Consider the following 21,279-nt stretch of genomic DNA (forward strand, 5'->3'; position numbering starts at 1 on the left):
CTAAACGCACGAGAGCTTTGCCGCAAGCAAATGTAAAACATTATTGATGGACTCAGTACCAAATTAGAGTTAAAGTTTCAGACTAAGTGTAATTAAGCTGAATTTTTGTTAGACTAACCGGAAACATTAATACTAAAGATGCTGTTATAATGAGATGAAAAAGCTCTTAAACTATTCAACACAACAGCCGTTTAACCGGATATAATGGAGTTTTTCCCTTCTCTACAGACAGCGCTGACTAGCTTACAGGAAAAAAAACAACGGACCAAAAGTACAATCTGCCAAATCTGCTCAAAGTAAATTTGCCACAGTAACCTATTTCAAGAATGCCGCGCCACCTTGAGCTTCCAAGTTGCATTTTTTTTCCTCTCACCCAAACTTGACTGTGCCTGAGAAATGATTTCTGTAGACGTCACTCATCTGCATAGAGAGTAAAATGCAACACCCTGCAAGGCTTCTTGCACCCCGGAACGCTCTGTATCCTTCCCAAGCAAAAACAGGACTATCTAATTGCTGCATGTCTGCAACTACAAACATGGAAGGTACAGTTTGCATGGGTTGTCATACCTAAACATACACTTTTATCCACAGAGGACACATCTGGACTGTAAACTGTCCAAGATGGATGCAGCGCCGCTTAACTGAGGGATGCAAAGCGGAGTGGCAGCAGGGTGTCTTTAAATGTCCGCCACCCCCGCGGTTTGGTCATGTACATTCCTTTCCATCGTTGGGTTTTATTTTTGTTTTTCGCCTCTGTAGGAATAGGATGTTACTAGCATCTGCCGTGGTGGTATGGGAATGGCTGAACGAGCACGGACGCTGGCGGCCATACAGCCCGGCTGTCTGTCATCACATAGAGGCAGTCATCCGGAGCGACCCGCGCTGTGGTAGTGTCGTCCTCGGCCAGGTGGACTCTCGCCTCTCACCCTACATCATTGATTTGCATTCCATGCACCAATTCCGACAAGACACAGGTAAGATTTGGAGGAGAGGGACACAAACACGAGGCGGTGGGTGTAACATAAAAGCGAGGCCTGATTTACAAGGAGGCCTTTATCATAATCATGTGTGCCCCTTTATCTTATCAATTCTTTATGCTAAATTGATGGATTGATTACAACGTTTTGCTTCATAGTGGCATTTTGTTTATGTAGGGTTTATGTAATGTTACATAAATTGTTATTTGTGGCCTATTTTAAATTCCAAAATGTTGTCTTCAGTGGTTACATCTGCTTCATTTTCGCAGTTTCTCAACTATAAAATTTAAAACGGGGATGTTTAGCACATTTTTAAGCCTAAAATGTTGTCAGCTGAAAGGTTGATTAGGTACACGAGGCATTTATTTGCACATGCTACCATTAGTTATCATTAAGGGGAGAATGTTGGCACAGGTGAACTTTTGCACAACTTAACAAAGATTGCTTATTTGGCCCCTCTCTCTTTAAGGTACTGGTTGACAAAAGCCTTTGGTGGTTTGTTTTCCAAATTCAAAATACACTGAAGTGGGAAATGGGCAGAGAGCCCCAACTTAAATCAGAGCACTTGGAGATGGAAGTGTGGTGTGGGGAGGGAGGGATTTAAGGACTCTGAAGGTATTGTTGGAGTGAGACTGCAGTAGATTTTATAAACAAGTCTGTACACATTCCCTTTTTTATGTTTCGAGCATCCTGTGTAGATACTTTTCAAGTTACCCTGCTTGTTGCTGATTAAAGAAAGGAGCAACAATGCAGACTTAAATTTATTCTACATTTTCAGAAGTTTTTATTTCAAAGAAATATGTGGTCTTCTCCAAGAAATAGATTTTTAAATGTGGAGACTTAATAGTTTGAGAACTCTGTAGAATTTCTTTGGACACCCGTGGTAGGCAAACACAGTCAGCTTTGGGTCAGATCAAGGCTGCCAGCCAATCAGAATTCATGACTGGTTGTGCTGTTACCATGGGAAACCTGTTTGCCCAGATTCTTAGCAAGAAGATACAGACATATTGAATTTGGTGAGGGTAATATCTCCTTTTCAAAAGCAAAATAGAAGTGCAGTCACTTAACTCCACTTGAACCTACTTCTCATCATTCAAAATCATGTTAAACCTTAGCAAAAAAAAAAAAAAAAAAAAACAAGCTCATGATATTGGTTGCATTCTCTTTGAAACAACAAAAAAAAGTTATAATCTTAATGCATCATTGCTCTCGCATGCTACTGTTCAATTCAAAGACACAACACTGGGTTAAAATCTCGCCAACATGCATGGATGTTTTGTGTGTTCTGTGACTCCTGTCTCAGGTACCCTTCGACCTGTCCGACGTAGCTTCTACGATCCAGCTTCAGCGCCGGGCCAGGGCTGGTTGTGGGAGTGGGAGAACGACACTGGCAGTTGGACCGCATACGACACAGAGGTGGGCATCGCCATCCAGGCAGCTCGGGATCGTCAGCAGCCCTGGCTGGACCTGGCGCCGCTGGGTTTTTGCTACCTCATTGACTTTGAAAACATGACCCAAATCAACGGGCAGACCCAGCGTTGCAGACGTATACAGCGACGCTCTGACTTGGCTTACCCACTGGTGTCCGGGCCTTTACCCAAATCCCACCACGCCTGGGGCCCCGCATCCATACCTGGACATGGAGGACTTCTAGGTGTTGATGTGTCAGGTGTAGGCATGGGGCTCAGGATGAGCAACAGTGGGACTGGAAATGGAAGCGCATACCCCAGTGGGGCGCTACCTGCTTCCGCCATCACCTCTTTGGGACAGCCCTGTGCGTGTCAGCAGTGCATGTTGGCGCTAAGCATCAAAGCAGGCACCATGGCGAGTGCTCACACTTTGGGTCGAAGACCACCACAGACCAAGCCACCCAGTCCCAAACTAAGCAGTTACCCTGTTCCAGGAGGTTCCTACTCACTAACCCTCCCACGGCCTCCTTCTCTGTCAAGATCCCTCTCCCCTCATCGAACATCTATAATTGGGGCTACTGGTGGATTCAGTGTAGCTGGTGTGGGAGGCGCAGGAGGCATGGGTATTGTTGGTCCAGGTGGGCTTGGGAACACCAGCCTCAGTTTTGGAGGAGGCTTCACCCACTCACTTTCCCTTCTTGGTTCAGCCACTGCCGCTCTCTCCATCTCTTCCTCACGTCCCCCACCTCCTCCTCTCCCACCTCCTCCGCCCCCTCCTCCACCCTCCACAGCTCCCTCATCCGCTGCAACCTCCCCCCCTCACCCCTCCACTTCCTCCTCTCTCTCCATTTCCTGTTGTGCCCCATCAGCGACCACCCCAGCCCCACCTCTGATCTCCACAGCTGCCTCCACGTGTACACCATCGCCTTCTGCTCGTGTTCTGGGTCCAGTGTCTTCATCTGGTGCAGCTGCCTGCGCGGCCCCTTTGCCACCCCGGTCTAGCTTGGCAGGCCTGAGCCGTCCTGCACTGCAGCGTATTGCCATGGCCCAGTCACGAGCACTCATCGCGTCTGGGTGAGTAGAATAACACTGCACCAATCCTACCTAAATGCCTCCACCAAAGAGGTTCTATGTTTTATTTGGTTTGCTTATCTGTTTCTTATAGTGCATCCACATTGGTGCTATTTCGTCCGCTTTAAACGAACCCTGGTCCCCCATGGATAGTACACTTCATTTGGAGAAATGTGAATGCATGTGAGTGAGCCTTTTGTGGTCCTGGCCAGTTGATGAGCCTTGTTGGTCAGCGGTCATTTCAGGGGATATCTCCCATAGCCAGCAGATGTTGTAACTGCAGGATGTTGTCCAGGCGTTTTGATCCACTTGAGTACAGTTCAGTGTGAAAGCAAATCGAGTCCCCCGGACCATCCTGGTGTGAATGAACCCTTAACTTTATTATTTAAAAGGGTATGGAGCAATGTGCATAAAAATTTAGCCAGAGATGGAGCTCTGGCTCATCTTCTGTGTAGAGATATGAACCTTTTTGTGGACATTGTGTATTATAGAATATTTAATCTCCACATTATCCAGAAACTTTGTCATTGATCTATTGAGCCTTTGTCCACATTATTTCCACAAGTAGTGAACCCCTCACCATTTGTACTTCTCAGTCATTCAACATCTTACCAATGATTTTCTCTTCCTAGTTAGTTATCACTTGGAATTGCTCCCCAAATGTCCCAGGTAATATATACAAACTTTTGCAGCAGCTTGTAAATTATAATAACATAAACTCATGTTCTAATTAGAAACACTATTCCTAAAGTGTTTATGTAGTTTCTCTTGCCTTATACATTAAATCACATTCTATATTAGTTTACCGTGCACAAAAGCTGAATGAGCTCAGCTAAACAGCAGAATCTGCATCACAGTAGATTGCAGGAAATTCCCTTTTTTTGGAACCCTCTAAATACAAATTTTACATTAGTGCTCATTAGCATTCCTGAGCCTTTAATTTTTGTGGCAAAGTTCACCAGGCTTGTTTATTTCCATGGAAAAACAATAACGAGCATTCATACTGAGCAAAGCTGAGCTCTCAAAAGTGTTTTTCTCACATTTGTCATGCAAATGTTCGGAATAGGTGACAAATACACACAACTGTTGTCTTGTGTGATCAAAGAAAAAAGAAAGGAAAAGATTTTAAGTTTGAAACGGTGTGACACCTCCCTGATGTTCCTACATGATGCAGGATAATCACATCTAATTCAACAAAAAGATTATCATACTACTACATACAGATAGTTTGAATATGGTTTACAGTCATACAGTGTGGCATTTAGTGCCTCAAGAAATCAGGAAAGCCAGATAATACTTTGACAAAATGTCACTGTAAGCATTTGGGGTGGTAACCATGGCAACTGTGTTGGTTCATTTCACAAATCGAGTTTACTGAGTTATCGCTTTGTAGAAACAAACCATAATTCCTGCTGAATCTACTCTGTGTAGTGATGGAGACAGTCCCAAGTACTGGAGAGAGGTTCCAGATTTAATGTCTTGAAGGCATGTGAAACACATCAGGTGAACTGAGGCTTTTTTTTGTAGCAGTCTGGTGAGAATAGATAGAGAAAATTTAGCTTGATTTAATGTATGCTGGTCCTATTCATATCAGATTTTACTTGCTGGCAAGAGTTGTTGTCATCTTGCTCTTGTCATCTTGTAGTATGCAACCTTATCCTCCATTATGTTGTGCTGTAAACAGCAGTTTTCCACTGTTTACTTTTTGCATCATGTCCTGCTTCTACTGTATCCTCTTCCTCACATTTCACATTCTAAAAGAGAGCGTCCACAAAATGAAAAGCTGTGAAGTATTTTTTGTGAGTTGCAGCTGCAGAAAATGCCTGGACCAATTTGTCCACACGTTCTCCTGAACATCTCCAGTGTTCTTGTGTGACAGACCAGAAGAAGATGCTTCAGTTGTACATTGTTTTCTGCAAGAATGGAGGATGCTAGCTAGCAGAACAGTGTAACAGTGCTGAGGAGCATAACAACATTAATATAAACAGATTTTTTTTCTGCTTTATTCACTTCAATTAAAAAAAAAAGAGTAGATTTGACTGAAAATCAATGGTGTTTGTAAGATTGTGTTTTTCAGGTGGTTAATGAAAGAAGCTGCTATGTCCAGGGGTTATAGCCAGAGGGCACTGGCTGGTCAAATGTCTTTGGTCAGTATTTTAAGGAGGTTCTTTTTAAATAAGAACATTTTTATCCTGTATTTTGCAGCTATTTCTGTTTCTGTTGTAAAGTTGTTCCAGATTTTAGGCTCTGCATGCTATCAAATCTCACTGAATTGTTGATTTTCGTGTGTTATGCTGTTGCCTGAAATATAATGCGGGAGAAATGTGCACAAGAACTGTCTTGTCTCATTATTCAGAACTGTGTCATCCTTTAGCAGGTCTGCATAAAGCTAGCTGATCAAATATCAGCACAAGCTGAAGAGAACTTCCCTATGACCAAATCTCATAGTGCCCTGGCACAGTAGCCCAACTTTTTAAATCCTTGAATTACTCAAAACAGCCTCTATAACACATCAGTTTTACAACTACTAAGCCTTGGTTAAATCCAAAAAACTGCAGGCTTAATATTTCTGCCTCGGTAATCTCTTTATTTTGTATCAGGTTAGCTGAGTAACAGGCCGCTTCTTTGAACATGCCAGGTGAGAGTGCTCCTGTTCTTCAGCAGATGGTTGAACCTGCTGCTGCAGTAAAACCTCCAACGTCACAGATCAAGTGTGTCTCTGATCCCATCAGCTTGGGAATCTGTGCTCGCTGCTTTATCTCCAAATTCATTCATGGCACCTCATAAGCACTAATGCACATAAGGGAAAATCCTCTGAAGGAGGTGAACCCAGAGTTTTAGTCTTTAGATCCAACGTATGTGTTGCTAATTAATCTCTCTATTTTTTCAAGTAACAGTTTGAAAAAAATCCTTCCTTTGTTGTATTACAATAGTTTATTTCATCAGACAACGGTGGACCTTTAGAGGACACATATCTCTGTTTATTACAAGTTGGTGTTTCCTAATTAAATATGTGTAACATGTTTTGGTCAAAATAGTAAAGAATGACAGTACAACAGCTCACTTTTCCACTTTGAATTTACACCCGTAAATAGAGAAAATGACCACTTGTTTCTATTCCACTGCTTTCCTCCTCAGGGTCTGCCTCTTTTGAAATCAGCTGTATTCAATAACCCTTAAACCTCTTATCATGTGACAGAACATACAGTAAATAGCCAGAGAGCTTACATTAGCCCTAAGACTAGCCAATCTTAGGGCTCATCATAGTGTTCCCTTTATGTTTGTAAATAGATACGTCCATGTCAGATGTTGTCAAGTGTCACTGCCCATATACTCCCCATGCAAGCTCTGGAACTCACTTCCATCCGAGATCAGGAACATCAACTCCCTTCCATCATTCACATCTGCACTCAAAACCCACCTGTTTAAACTGGCATACTCCCTATAACCCATGTATACTGACTGTTTTGTGTAATTTTTATATCAATGTCCGTTATCTCTTTTAACTCTTATGTAATTTATGTTTTTATTGTCTTTTTATTTATTTTTTATTTTTGTGTACGGTGACCTTGGGTGTTTGAAAGGCGCCAAGAAATAAAATGCATTATTATTATTATTATTATTACATTGACACTATTATTGTGGTCCGACGCCACATCGTGTCCTGGCCCCCACCCATTCGATGAGCAAACAGATTGACAGAGGAAAAGAAAAAAGAAAAAAAAAACAAATGTAAACCTTGGGAAATGTCATGGAGGATTTATAGCACAAGTAGATAAGGATAAAAGAAGAAAGTGAAGCAGATTTGAACAGAGGACATATCGTAGTGCTCCACACCACTGTCTCCCATTTCAAACAGCAGGGGGGATATGTGAGGCTTGTTGACTTTAGCTCTGCCTACAACACTATACCTCCTGACAGTACACAGACCCTACTGGACATTGATCTTTCTTTCACCAACTACTGCTGGATGAGAGACTTTCTAACCACATAAAGAGAGTCAGGGTGGTTCCCCATCTTTCCACAACCCTGAGTTTGAACACTGCATCTCCACAGGGTTATGTGCTGAGCCCTGGTCTGTATACTCTGTATACGTATGACTGTCAGCAACAACCCAAATAACGCCACCGTTAAAGATGCTGTGTGGTTCTCAAGCTGCACCAAAGCACACAAGAGGAAACTACAAAGGGCCATCAACACCGCCCAAAAAATCATTGGTCACCCTCTCCCCTCCCTAGAGGATCTGTACAGCGCCCGCTGTCTCAGGAGGGTGTACAGCTGTATCCTGAGAAACTGCACACACCCAGAATACCAGGTGTTTAAGCTGCTGCCCTGGGAGCTTATTTAGGGCACAGCCTAGCGGAGTTATCGATGGCTTTTACAACAGGGCAGTACCTATTGTCAGTGCAACATTTGGCCAAACCTGACCTGCTGAGCTGGATTTTAACTGAATTTAGTTATTTATTTATTTGTGCATATTGTATTGATTTTCTAATTCAGTTTTTTAATATATATTCCAATTTCGTTGTACCATCCTGTGCAGCATGATTGCGCAATGACAATAAAGATTCACAGTTTCTTCTTCTACCCCCATGATTTCTGGTGGTACTACTTAGTTTGCTTTGTTTGACTCTGTGTCTGCAAGCTCTTTGTAAACAGACTGAAATTACACATGAAATGAATGCAGAGAAGAGACAGAAGGCTCTGTCCATATGTACATGCATATTTAACACAAGTATAAATGAGCCCCTACACTTGTCCACACAAAATAATTATGTTCCCAAATATTTACATTTCTCTTGTCTAGGAGTTTGGCCACAGAGAATCATGTGTTGAACTAGCCTGGGTTGTTAAAACACTGCACGACAGAATGTAAAGTCAGCTGGCTGGTTAATACATGAGTCAAAAATCCCATAACAAGTACTCTGTCTTATATCTGCTCTTTAAACCCTGGTCTGCACTTTTAAAAGCTAATATTAACTGTTGCTTATAAATGGACTACATTTAGACAAGGTTAACACATGTTTGTTTTAATCATGGCAGAGAATTTGATGGTGCATTTATTGAGAAATTACTAATTACTAATCCAAATAGGAGTCACATTTCCTATCCTAGGTATGAAACATTAAACAAAATACTGGAAGAGCATTGTTAGAAAAATGAAAAAATACTCCTTCAAAGGGAAATTATAATCTATATAACCACTGATGGGCATTTGCTGTTAAAGTCAAAGAAAAAAGCAAGAGCGGACGAGTTTTCCCTTTCCAGTTGAGCAGTTCAGTTAACGCAGAATGATGTGAAGTTGAAGTTCTGTGATGATAACGATGAGGAGACTTCATATTTCTTGTGTGTGGGATATAGAAATTCTCCATATATCTGAATTGCTTCTTATATGAGTTGTTCTTAAACCCCAAGTAAAATGGCTGTTTTTTTCTTGCATGATGTCATCTTAAAAGCAATAATATTCCTTAACATTCAGAAACTCTTAATGTTTTAATACCCCTTTGTAGAGCAGCTCAATAAAAGCTAAAGCTGCACTGATTATTTTATTTGGTTACATAAAGAAGGATAATGTACAAGAAAAAACTACGTCTATTCTTGATAAAATAATATCCATAATGTCCACAGGGACAACTTCCAATCCATGTTTGTTTTTGTTTTTTTTTTTCACAGAATTTGCTGGTATTTAAGTCATCCATCCTCCCTCTGCCAGTGAAATGTTCCCAGTAACACAGATAGCACAAAAAAGCCCAAAGCATGGTCATTTCATCCCTGTGCTTAACAGCTTGAAAGATGGATGGATGGATGGATGGATGTGCTATCTTTCTATCAGAGAACTAGGCAGCAGATTAAAGTAGACCATGGCTGCTTAGTATTGGGTTTCAGTAATTAGAAAGGTTTGAAAGTCTGCACCACTTGGCCTTTCCTATAAAAAATGTGCATGTCATAGTCCTTACATGCTAATTAAAATCTCAAACCTTGGTAAAAGTTATTTGAGTGATAAATGTCACAACCTTTCTGTTTTTTTAAAGAGTGAGCTTTTGCAGGCGGGTGAGTTTATAAACATTTGCTGTCTTTGAGAGTGTGGCTGCAGTGAAATGAGGCATATGGTCTTTAAGTGAAATGTTAAAGTCTGAGGGGTCTTCCACGTTACAGATAATCACAGTGACGAAAGCTGCCCCTTAGAGAGTCCACATGTTGCGTGCACCTTTCCCTTCTTGGTGCACTGGCTCTAGTGTTCCTCATAAAGCATCAACTTCATCATTTGTGCCACATTAAAAGTTTGATCTCTGCTTCCAACGCTTATGTTGTTCATCAGTTTGATTCAAGGTGTGAGCTGGTATCTGTAAAGTGAACAACTGTCACCATATGTGGCAGCTTATGCATCGCCATCATTCAGCACTGCAGATGGAGGCTGCTCTAATGCTACCAGATTAGCTTGGGATCACAGAAACGTGACTGTGTGACACTCCTCTACTCCTGTGGTTTCCCTCCCTTTCTCTGCTCCTCTCCCATCTATTTAAATCTTTTGACCAAATGTCAGTCAACTCCATCCTGTAATGGCTTCAGCTGGTCAGCAGTGTGTTCTGAGATTTTTATGATTCACCTAAAGAAGGCACAGACAGGGAGTTAATGCCTCTGCTGGGACACTTTGCTGGTAAACAAATATAGTGACACAGTACAGCGTAATCAGATTGACCAGTTCAGGAACTGAACAGCACAGCAAGATTTTCCATGTCCTTGTTACATAATTTATTTACATGGAAAACTGTTGTGCTATTATGCTGTGTCATGAAAAATATGACAACCTTACAAAAAAGTCTAGTCCTTAATTTTTCATTGGCCTGAGACAGTAAAAAAAAAAACCTGCTATTTATGTCATCTTCAAAGCGTAGGCTTCTAAAATAATCTAAATTTATCATTATAGGTGGCAACATTAACAGAGAGAAAAACAAAGCAGAGATTAAAAGTGAGGTATGAAGCAGTAAATTATTGTTAAAGTAAAAGTAAGTTGGAATAAATTGGAAGTAAATAGTAAACCTTAATTAGACAAAAATGAACATAGCTATTAATCAGTCACAACTTTCAAACCATGTCAGTACCTCTGATAATCAATCTACAATAAGATCAGTGTCCTTAAAAACCTTTGTTTTCAGGAATACTTCTTACAGGCAGAAACTTTCCAAAAAAAAAAAAAAAAAAAAAACTTCCTCCATCTTCCTTCTTGGAACCCAAATAGCAAAAGCTGTTAGAGGAGAGAGGAGGCACGTTGGAAGAGCTAAATAATATGAAATATTTACTTTGTCTGAAACAGATTAAATATTAATCTATTAGAAAGAATTCAGTTCTTAAATGGCAACAAAAATTTGTAGCTTATGCACTCCTGTCACATGCTATATTTAGATGATGTTGGCTCAACAACATGGCTCTGAAGCAAGGATGTCTCTTTTTGTTAAATGCCTGTCAACTTGCCTCCCCTGCTCGTATTTCTGGTGAGACGGGCTAAGATATAAAATACAGGTCTTATGTAGATGAAAAGAATGTGTGCAAATTGGGAAATGAGATAAAGCGATGCACATTTCCACACTTCTAAAACTGCCCAGGAGCAACCTGAGGAACCTGACAGGGTCCCAGGCCTCATCTTGCAACCCACAGGACCCAAGGCACACATCCTGGAAGTCTTGTCTGTGCTGCAGACTCACACACTGTTAAGAGGGTGTTTTTAATGTTGTGACTGATCAATGGATTCTAAATTATTTATGTGGACTAGATTACCTTCAATACCAGTCACGTTTCTGTCTGGTGTTGTACATTGCTGTACATGCTTATGCCTGTCAGCCTTATGACCGCCTGGCAGAATTACACAGTAACCGACAGGTAATCCCTCCTGTAACAAATCACTGGCCTACAAGCAGAGTTCAATCAACAGATGGGAGCAGGTGGCTTAGTCCTATAAAAGCAGGAAAGAGACGTGACAGAAGCTCACACGGAGAGCAAGAGGCAAGCAGAGACAGAGGCGGTTTACACTTACAGTGCCAGAAAAACAAATACTGTGACGAGTGGAGTTTCTTGCTGGAATACCTTGAATCATCTCTTCAGTCTTTGGTGCTTTCAAGCAACAACGATGACTGTGATCAAAAGTGGCAGACCGTAAGTACACCACCTCTGACAGAACAGCTGTACTTGTGCTCATTGCAGTCTGTTCTTATAAGTTTCATGTTTGGAAGTTTGTGTGAATTTTCTCACCTCTTCATAAGCAGAAATGCTTTACAGCAGTGGTGAAAAATACAGTGTGTTAATTGTGTTTGCTTGTCACATTTAAGGAGTTAAATCGACCATAGATGAATCTGAGCCTCATCAGAGCTTTTGTCTGGAAATGGGTTGATGGTGCTGTAGTTTGTCTTATAAAAAAAAGAGGATGTTCATATTGTGTGATTGTTGATAACGTTAACATTGTGGTACAGATAAGCGTCTGTTTCAGCCATGAAGTCCTGACCTTAAACCTCACATACCTGTGATCCGTATATCTGGCAATTATAGGGCAGCATGTTAAGCTTCTGATGAGCAACATCCCTGTGTGACTCCGCGTGACTCTGCAAAAGCCTCTTAACCCGGTGACATGTATTGAACTGGGAATGAGCATATGTTGTGGCCAGCTGTATGTAACTCCATCTGCTTACAGCTGACTCAACAGATTTTCATGTTTCCTGTCTGGGACGGTGACCCAGTCAGGTGACTTCTCTTAGTGTGTCAGATAGGTGTTGATTAAGCTCTTTGTTTTCTTGTGTTTCAGAGTGCCGACTGTTCCGGTGAAGAACTTGAATGGATCCAGCCCTGTGCATCCTGCTCTGGCAGGTAAAAATATCCCGCAAAGTCTTACCTTTTATTTGTCTTCTTAAATGAATCAGAAATTACTAGACTGTTATGAGTTAGACTTTGATGAGACATCTTGAGTTCTTCTTGTTGCCCAAAACTGTTGATGCTTAGCTGCACGTCTAACTGGTATCCCCCTAAATCAACCAGGAGGGATAAGAGATAATTCACTGGGTAAAGAGCTTGATAAGTAAACAGAGAGTAATGTAGTGTATTATATTCCCCCTCTGCTGGCTACTCTTAGGTATTACAGGGATCCTGATGAGTGCAGCAGGACTTCCGGTCTGCCTGACCCGCCCTCCCAAGCTGGTGCTTCATCCTCCACCTGTCAGCAAGAGCGACATCAAACCTGTGCCAGGCCTGGGCCACTGCTGTCGCAAGACCACAAAGAAACAGGCCCGGAAAGGTGGGTTTGAAGAAGATGGCGCCCTCTCTGCCAGACATTTATAGTCATACATTTGTGGTCATACATTTGTGGCTAATGAAAAGATTATTAAACTTTGAGTTATCATCTCATAGGTAAAACACCTGAGGAGGTGGTGAAGCGATACCTTCAGAAAGTCCGTAATCCTCCAGAGGAGGTGAGTTTGCCTACTTGTAAAGTAACTTTTTAAACTATTTTAATTGTTAATTTTCTCCTTAGTATGTTCATTTTGCTGTTAGGATAATCACATCTCATTAGCAGATGACGTTTTTTAAGATGCTTTATTGACACATAAGGTGCTAAATGTGATAGCTGGTGGAACTCTGTGAGATGTGCTCCAAAGCCTGTAAGAAAAAAATTATTGGTCTGAAAATAAAATTTGTACTGGTTTTCCCATGTCAGGACTGCACTATCTGCATGGAGGCCCTGGCGGGACCGTCAGGTTACAAAGGTCCTGGCGTAGGTGGCATTTCCCGAGCTGAGTCAGTGGGCCGCCTAGCGCAATGCGGTCATCAGTACCACCTCCAATGCCTTGTTGCTATGTACAACAATGGCAACAAGGACGGCAGCCTCCAGTGCCCCACCTGCAAGACCATCTATGGGGTCAAGACAGGCAATCAGCCTCCCGGCAAGATGGAGTACCACGTCATCCCTCACTCACTGCCTGGACATCCTGACTGCAAAACTATCCGGATCATATACAACATCCCTCCTGGCATACAGGTAGAGTCAGGACCTCAGTGTTTCAGAGACACTAGCAGTAAGATTTTCATTACAAGAGGTGTCAACGTCTCCTTTTTTTTGTTTGTTTGTTTGTTTGGGGATGATTTGATCAATTTTGCTCCTGCTTTTTAGGGACCTGAGCACCCAAATCCAGGCAAACCCTTCACTGCACGTGGGTTCCCCAGACACTGCTACCTCCCTGACAGTGAAAAGGGGCGCAAGGTAAACACGCATCTCCCTCTTTGAATTCCATAAGTATTATGATGATTACCAGTCGTATTGTCTAATCCTTAATCTCTTCTCTCAGGTTCTAAGGCTTCTTCTGGTAGCATGGGACCGCAGGCTCATCTTCTCTGTTGGTACGTCCAGCACCACCGGTGAGTCTGACACAGTGATCTGGAACGAGGTGCACCACAAGACTGAGTTTGGCTCCAACCTCACGGGCCACGGCTACCCAGACCCCGGCCATTTGGATAATGTTCTGGAGGAGCTGAGGGCTCAGGGCATCACAGAAGAGGAGTGTCTACCCAGAGACTGAGCAGAGACATTTAAGGCACAGAAGACACAAGAAACCGAGCTGCCGTCTGCAGGCACACAAAATACAGTTTTTTTTCTGACAAAGTGAACAGACCCAATGTGACTATCAAGAAAAACTGTTCAGAGAAACTTTGCAGAAATAGTTTCAGCTTCTTATGGCTGCATGAGTCAGTTTTGTCCGTCTTAATGCAGTGACAGCGTCGAGGTTGAGGTGCGACGTTTGAGGCCACCGTGCTCGTGCGAGTCAGTATTAGTTTTAAAAAAAATATTAAAAAACATCTTTCATTTATACTGTGAGACTTCATATCAAGAATGTAACTAAGTGATTTTTTTCCAGGGATTATGATGTGTTTACCACTGCTGCTGCTATGTGGGATTGAGGGGAAGTTAAGAATGAAGAGAAGGTGCTTTTTTTTTATTTATTTATATTTTTTAAGTGTTAGTCCACAAGCAGAAGCATCTTTTCACTGCAGATTAATCTTTGAAGTGTTTAACCAGATACCCAAGCATGGATATTTGCTGCCCTCTAGTGGTATTTTTCCAGAACTACATTCCTTTATAGGTTTTATCTTTAAATTGTATTCTTGTATGTTATGAATACCTGGTATATGATAGCTTCCATTGATTCATCATTTTATATTTTTAACTTCAAATTTTGTTTTACATTTTGCATTTCATTGCATTGTTTTGGGGTGTGGCTCACTGACTGAAACAGCCAGTTTAGATAAGCTGCTGCTGTATAAAAGTTTGTCACTTTAAATGCCAGCCCCTTTTTTTAGACGCAAACATTATCAGTATTTTGTATTTGATAAGCTCACAAACTGACATTCCTTAATCGTTTGACCCTCAGAGCATTGGGGCATATAGAAAGCTTTCTATCTCCTCTTGTATGAAACGTTAAAGACTGATGGAGAAAAAAACTACTATGGATTACAACCGCCCTATCCAGGAGGAGTAAATTCCCCAAAAAGCTAGGATTGGACCCCCTGCCTGAGCGCAGATTTGCACAGCGCTTTCTGCTTAGTATCAGAAAGAAACAGCTTGTATCTACTGTATTTTTGTGTAGGACACACCAGCCTCTAATTACACAACAGAATGTGGTTATCTTTTGTTTAGTCATGTTTTAACCATGAACAGGAGCAAAAGACTGCTGTACTAGATTACTGGATCCAGCTGTGACCAAAGTGGTCCAGTCAGATTGCATTTAGTCCACTGTGGACTGGTTTATTATGAGGTTTGTTGGAGGCGATACACAACAGTATGTGTGGACATGCTAGTGTAGGCTAACATTAACAGCATTTACACTTTATGTACTTTATGTATGCAATGTGTATGTTTGTGTTTTATGTGCACAAATTTGCATTAAATGTTTTTTTCTAAGGTTCAAAGAGAAAACTGGGTCCTGATCTGGTTTTGTCTCATTTTATACAGTGATGATTGTGCTCAGGTCCACAGATGTGGCTTGTTATTACATTTAAAGTAAGATTTCTGTCTTCTCACACTTTAAAATAAAGATAGTCAAAAATCAATTTAGCAAAATCTGAATCTGAATCTGAATAAGCAATTGTTAACACCACACTAAAAGTTGTAGAACAGAAAAAAAACATAAAAGACCTGGGTTTATTTCAATGAAACAAATGAGAATCTTAAGACTGAGAAAACTCTTTTCCAGGAGTGTTTTGGCATAGAAAGCCAGCAGCTCCTGTAAAACGGCTACACAATAAAAACATGCACAATAAATTCATGGACAAAATGAGTATAAATGTAGAAGAAATATAAAAGATTTAGAAGCATGATCATAATAGTTTTCACTGAATAACACAGGAGATCAATTCATCTATAAACAGTTCATTTAAAAAAACAAAGCAGAGTAGTTCAGATGCTGAGGTGAGTTTGTTTGGTTGAGAGAATAAGCCTTAAAAGCAAAGACAAATCCCCACACATGCAAATGCTCACTTATCACAAATCCACAGATTCAGTTCAATTCTTAACTAAATCAAAGCGATGCTAGCCATGTTCCCGAAAATATAAATATAAACCGTTAAGCAGGCTAAAAGTAATGCCATTACATTGCATTGTTGCAGATAGATGTGATGTGACCACAGTTACACTGTTTAAGTTTAAAACACCAGAGAGGCCACAAGTAGAAAAGAAAGAGGACTGAGACAACTTTTTCTCACCTACAATAGCACCCTTTCAGTTATCCCAACGATTAAAAATAACTCATACTTACTTAAACAATGGTCACTCTAAAGAGACCTCAAGTATGTCACAACTCTCAGAAAATGTAGACTCTACAACATCAGTGGTTTCACAGGCTGTTAAAGTGAGATCTCCCACTATCTCCATCAGAGCTGAAGAAGCTCTTCAGGATAAGAGTGCAATACCATCAAGAAACTAAACCCAGTCCAGTTGACTTGACTCAAACTATGTTGAACACCAGAGAGAAAGAATTCCACTACCTTTAAGACCATAAAACATTCTGTTTTTTTAGGCTCCTGAAATCTGGCGTTTAAACAAGTCCACACAAAAAACTGCAGAAACCACTTCCAGTGCACAAGTCTGTCTTTAGGCTACTGTGTTGTACTGGGTTATTTTTTACTTTTGCCATGCTGTAATTATACCTTACAGTCTACTTCCTGTGTATCTAAACCAACTAAATTGTGTACTCGCTGCACACAATTGATCCAACACAGACAAAAAGACTTATCAAATCTAAGCAGCTCTGTCACATTTGTTTTTGCTGAGAGTGGAATTTGCAGCTAAGGAGTATGGGTATTTTAAGTTGTTTAATTTACTCTCTAACCCTTAGAAAATAAGCTGATTAATGCTCTTAGTCCTACATTAGTTTGATATTCTGAGATCATCTGTGTAAATTCAGTATTGGTAGGTTTTGGTATCATTATTTCTATAAAAATCTATAAGATATTTCTGGAAAATAGTTCTGTATATGTCTTGTTATATTGTTGTTGTTGTGAGCAAGTGGCTAGATTATATATATCACTCACAATTCTGACTTCTGCCTCTCAACAGGAGCAGTTTATCTGTAGATTAGTCTGTCTACTAGATTAGCAGACAGGATTACTTCCACTGTAATGAATGAAACATTTACAAAGTTATCTAAACACAATTATAAACAATTTCATGCTGAAAGAGGGTTTCATGAAGCTAAAGAGACCAAAGTCCTAAGCATTTAGTAACAGAAACATCATGGTAACCCTGCCAAAATGTAATTTTATTAGCTGAAAGCCTGTCAGGAGATGCCCAAAAGATTAAATGCATCGCTTCATAGACAAAACCTTTCACACTGACTTTATTTCCTTTTCCATTTCTGTAGTGACAGAACCTTATCTAATGTGACAGATGTGATATATTGAACAAAGCTGCCAACACGTGCTATGACAATGCACCAGCCGCCTGTGAGGTTAGTAAAAACGCAGATGGGTTAATGATCTAATCAGGCTACAACTGAGTTAAGCTGGACTGACAGCAACTAGCAGCACTAATGTAGATGAAGTGATAACAGACGACTTGTATCTTCTGCTCTTTTCAGGTACAATAACTAGCATATGGGTAGACACAACAGGGGGCAAAATGCTGCAGAAAAAAATGTGTTTCACTAAAAGATGGTGTGGTTTTGGTGCAGGAATGTTCTTGAAAGAAATATGAGAGTAGAAAGGGGGAAGAGGGGGTAGGAAAGGAGCACCAAATAGGAGAGAAGAAATGAACATAAAATAGTAGATTAAGCTGCTTTGGTGAGGGGTGCCCCCCCCGTGCAGAGATTTAAAGAGGGGGAGGGGTCTTTAACTGGCCAGAGAAACCCCCTCTGCAGGGGTCGATTGTTTACCACCCATGGTCATGCAAAGAAAGCTGATTACACAGGACAGCATGTTGTATTTCTCTGCAGGATTGCCCACAATTCCTCGGTGCATGTTACCATTTCATCAGATGTCCCCTCATGTAAAATCCACCAACAGAGCTTCACACTGTTTCACAGGAATGCCTTCCTTTGCTTTTAGGTCTAAACTGCAGACTGGAACTGTTTGCTCCTCATTTGCATGACTTCAGATTAAGAAAATCTTCCCTTTCCACCCTCTCAAATTGACTTGTCTATTATTAAAAGCTTTTAAATAGAGCAGTATGTTGGCTGACTACCAAATCCATTGCCTTGTTGCCAGGGAAACACATATCCTGAGCTCTCCTTTTTCCCTCCCTCCTCCTCTGAGGCTCATATTTCAAAACTGTCAGCAATCTTATGTGCTCACAGTGCTGCCTTTCAGCTAAAAGCTTTTTGTGCTGCCAGTGGAGCAGAATGGAAGGAAAAAGAGAGCGGATGGGAGTGGTAAGAAAAGAGGGGAGGGAGGATATAGGGCCTTTCTCCCCGTTGCCAAGGCAACTTGATGTCACGGTGACATCATGCGGCATTAAAAGCTTTTAACCGGATTGCTCTCCTGCCTTAGGCCCCATTTTGAGTCCTCTTTCAGCTAGGCTAGGGGGAAGGGCACAGGCAGAACGGTGGTGTGTTTTCTTTCTTGCATGTATCCCCACTTCACTGCAGACTCAACTCAGCTCTTAGCACAGTAAAAAGACTTTCAAATTCAACCTCTGAAGATCCTATCTCTGCAAACCCAGCCAGCACAGACTGAGAGAGCCATTTCAAAAATGGCAACAGAGGACAGTTTCAGCTACCTGATGCCAGGCCACAGTGAGAAACACAGGCGGGCCCCGAACTGGACTGATGGCGAAATGAAAGCCCTCTTGTACGTGTGGGAGGAATACCACAACGAACTGAAAACGAGCAAGAGGAACGCCAAGGTTTATGAGAAGATGTCCCAGAGGTTTTTCCAGCTGACTGGAGAGCAGCGTTTTAAAGAGGAGATCAAAATGAAAATCACCAACATGTCTTTTCAGTACAGGTAATTACCCCACATGTAAATTTGTGATTCTGAATTCCAGCTGTTGCATCACTGTAGATTACTTTTTGCTCTAACAGGAGACTGAAAGCCACAGCTGGTGAAGCTGGTGAGACGCCGGATTGGCCTTACTACAAGCCCATCGAAAAGATCCTCTCCAAACCATTGGAGAATGGCAGGGGGAACTCACTGGAGTTTCAGGCCACCACTGCAGGTCCCTCCACTTCCTCCCAGTCCACAGACAACCTCTTGTCCCAGCCAGAGGATGGTGTGATGGGGTTCCTCCCAGAGTATACTGGCTCCTCAGATGAGATGGAGATCAAAGAAGAGCTGGACTCGTTGAGCTCTGACAGTGAGCACACACACGGCTCCAGGTAACAGGAACAAGAAGCAACTCAGGTTGCATGAAAGTGTACGACGGGAATCTTTTAATTGCATTGACAGACTGCTTTGTTCTGGAAGAAATCAACCCAATTAATTTCTTTTAAGATTTTTTGTTGAGTCATTATATGCTGTTAATATATCAAATAATAATATTGTGTAATTATGAGAAGAAAATGTGTTTTTTATTTACATTTTTTTCTTTATATAGATCATTTTTAACATTAAGATATTTCATTATAGTTATGTGTTTGCTCTAAAAAGCTTCCATCTCTGTTCTCCAGCTCCCATCCCATCTCAGCCAGGAAAAAGCAAACCAACAGGCGTCTGTTCCTAAAAAGAAAGAAACTGCAGATTATGCATGCCATGTTGCAGCAACAAAAGAGGTCAAGCCGGGCAATAGAGGAGACGTGCAGGGAGGTCCGCAGAGCCATGCACCAGCAGAACCTCCTCCAGGTCCAGTGCTTGCAGCTGCAAGAGAGGATGATGAACCTTTTGGAGAAGATGATCCAGCCTCTCTCCACTACCTCAGTGGCGTGGGGTCAGGGTGGGGTGAAAGACCAAGCAAAACCTTAGAAGTGTAATAGTATGTTTGTGTGGGAAACAGAATTTCTTGACTTCTGGCTAAGTTAAAGGAACACTTTGGATTTTACTTTAACTGTAAGCTTCCAAAAGTTTATCAAGTTACAACAGTTATCAGAACATACCTGAGACAGAAGCACCCCAAATCATATGCCTTTACCATTTCTGAGGGTGCCTGAATAACATAAGGAACGAGTGATCAGCTATAAAGAAATATTGATACTTCAGCATTTACAGTAAATTAGGCTCCAGTCGGAGTTTTTAGTTTAACACTAGCTATATCAAATCTTTCTTGATAATATGTCAAATACCTAAATAAAATCCCTGTGGGAGCAACAGTTTTGTGGAACTTTCATTTATGTCTGGAAGGTTGTGTGCAAAAATAAGGTAACACATCCAGGAAAAAAGAAAAAAACTATTGTTGAGTACGCCATTGGAAGAGAGCTGCTGCAAAATAGCAGTGAACCATCTATAAACTTGTTCAGCTCCAAAGGAAAAGGCAGCCTGTCATTATGCCATTTTTGTGCTGCAAAGCACTGTTTCACTTTTGGTAAGAATACACTTAACTTCTCTCTCACAAGGATAAGACACTAGAATGGCTGCTAACCTTGATGCAACAACATTACACTGTTTGAAAAAAAAAAGACAAAAGGTGACTCATAGTGACTTTATTAAATATTTTTGCCATAAAAATGACCTGCTCCGTGTTTTAAATAATGTTAACTTGCAGCAGTGTGTGGTCCTCCTTACTGAAATACAAAACACAGAAGGAGCCGAGATGAAATGTTAAGGTCTTCTATTTTCATTGTAATTCAAGAGGATTTGGATAAATGAGAGATTGAATTTGTTTGTTTTTTTTAAACACAGATACCAGCTCAATGACAGTTCATCCTATGAAAACGAGAAAGTAGCGCTGCCTTTTGCTCCACATGACCCCTGCGGCAACCAGTAATAAAATTAGTCCATTGATGATTCTTTAGTCACATAACGTTCTAAGTCTATTGGATGACCACAATCCCTCGCTCACAAAAACGAAAAAAACAAAAACGTGCCAACTCCGTTTGTTGCACATGTGCAGTGAAACCGTGCGTAAAACCGTTGCAGCCCTTTGACCATCAGTTATTATTTACACTCCGTGACATTGGGGCGGAGAAGACAAGCTGCGACACACTTGAAAGGTAAATGTGGATCCTACAAAAAACATGAGTAAAACTTATTCTTTGTGTTACTCAAAATGTCCGTTTTCAATACATTACCTTAGTTTTATGTTGTTGTAGTGTATAATTTTATTCTTTTTGGATAAGTGCTTAGGATTTTCGGGGTATTTAACATGAATCTAAACTTTCAGGATTTCTGTATTTTGATCATATTAATCGTAACAAAGTCCT

The 21,279-nt window shown here is 41.1% G+C and overlaps 3 protein-coding genes across 4 annotated transcripts in view; all 3 read left to right on the forward strand.

The window, feature by feature from the left end:
- Positions 1–415: 415 nt before the first annotated feature.
- dtx4a (deltex 4, E3 ubiquitin ligase a) lies at positions 416–15,410 on the forward strand. Of its 2 annotated transcripts, XM_041986455.1 has the most exons (9): positions 416–542; positions 760–974; positions 2,281–3,460; positions 12,252–12,313; positions 12,576–12,737; positions 12,851–12,912; positions 13,158–13,478; positions 13,611–13,700; positions 13,786–15,410. In XM_041986455.1, exons 2-9 carry the CDS (start codon positions 767–769, stop codon positions 14,014–14,016), a joined length of 2,316 nt encoding a protein of 771 aa, XP_041842389.1. In that variant the 5' UTR covers positions 416–542; positions 760–766; the 3' UTR covers positions 14,017–15,410. The 2 variants fall into 2 exon arrangements, with proteins under 2 accessions (XP_041842389.1, XP_041842388.1); XM_041986454.1 differs by lacking the exon at positions 416–542 and having other exon boundaries at positions 553–974.
- Positions 15,411–18,266: 2,856 nt separating this feature from the next.
- On the forward strand, positions 18,267–20,231 carry msantd1 (Myb/SANT-like DNA-binding domain containing 1). The gene is made up of 3 exons (XM_041986108.1): positions 18,267–18,931; positions 19,009–19,302; positions 19,594–20,231. The coding sequence occupies exons 1-3, from the start codon at positions 18,678–18,680 to the stop codon at positions 19,883–19,885; spliced, it is 840 nt and encodes a 279-aa protein (XP_041842042.1). The 5' UTR covers positions 18,267–18,677; the 3' UTR covers positions 19,886–20,231.
- Positions 20,232–20,982: 751 nt separating this feature from the next.
- rgs12a (regulator of G protein signaling 12a) overlaps positions 20,983–21,279 on the forward strand; it is a 32,470-nt gene continuing 32,173 nt past the window's right edge. The window contains exon 1 of the mRNA XM_041986470.1: positions 20,983–21,069. The gene's annotated coding sequence lies outside the window, so the exon portion shown is untranslated. The remainder of the gene's footprint in view (positions 21,070–21,279) is intronic.

The sequence above is a fragment of the Melanotaenia boesemani genome, chromosome 5 (genome assembly GCF_017639745.1).
Source record: "Melanotaenia boesemani isolate fMelBoe1 chromosome 5, fMelBoe1.pri, whole genome shotgun sequence".
Classification (NCBI taxonomy): domain Eukaryota; kingdom Metazoa; phylum Chordata; class Actinopteri; order Atheriniformes; family Melanotaeniidae; genus Melanotaenia; species Melanotaenia boesemani.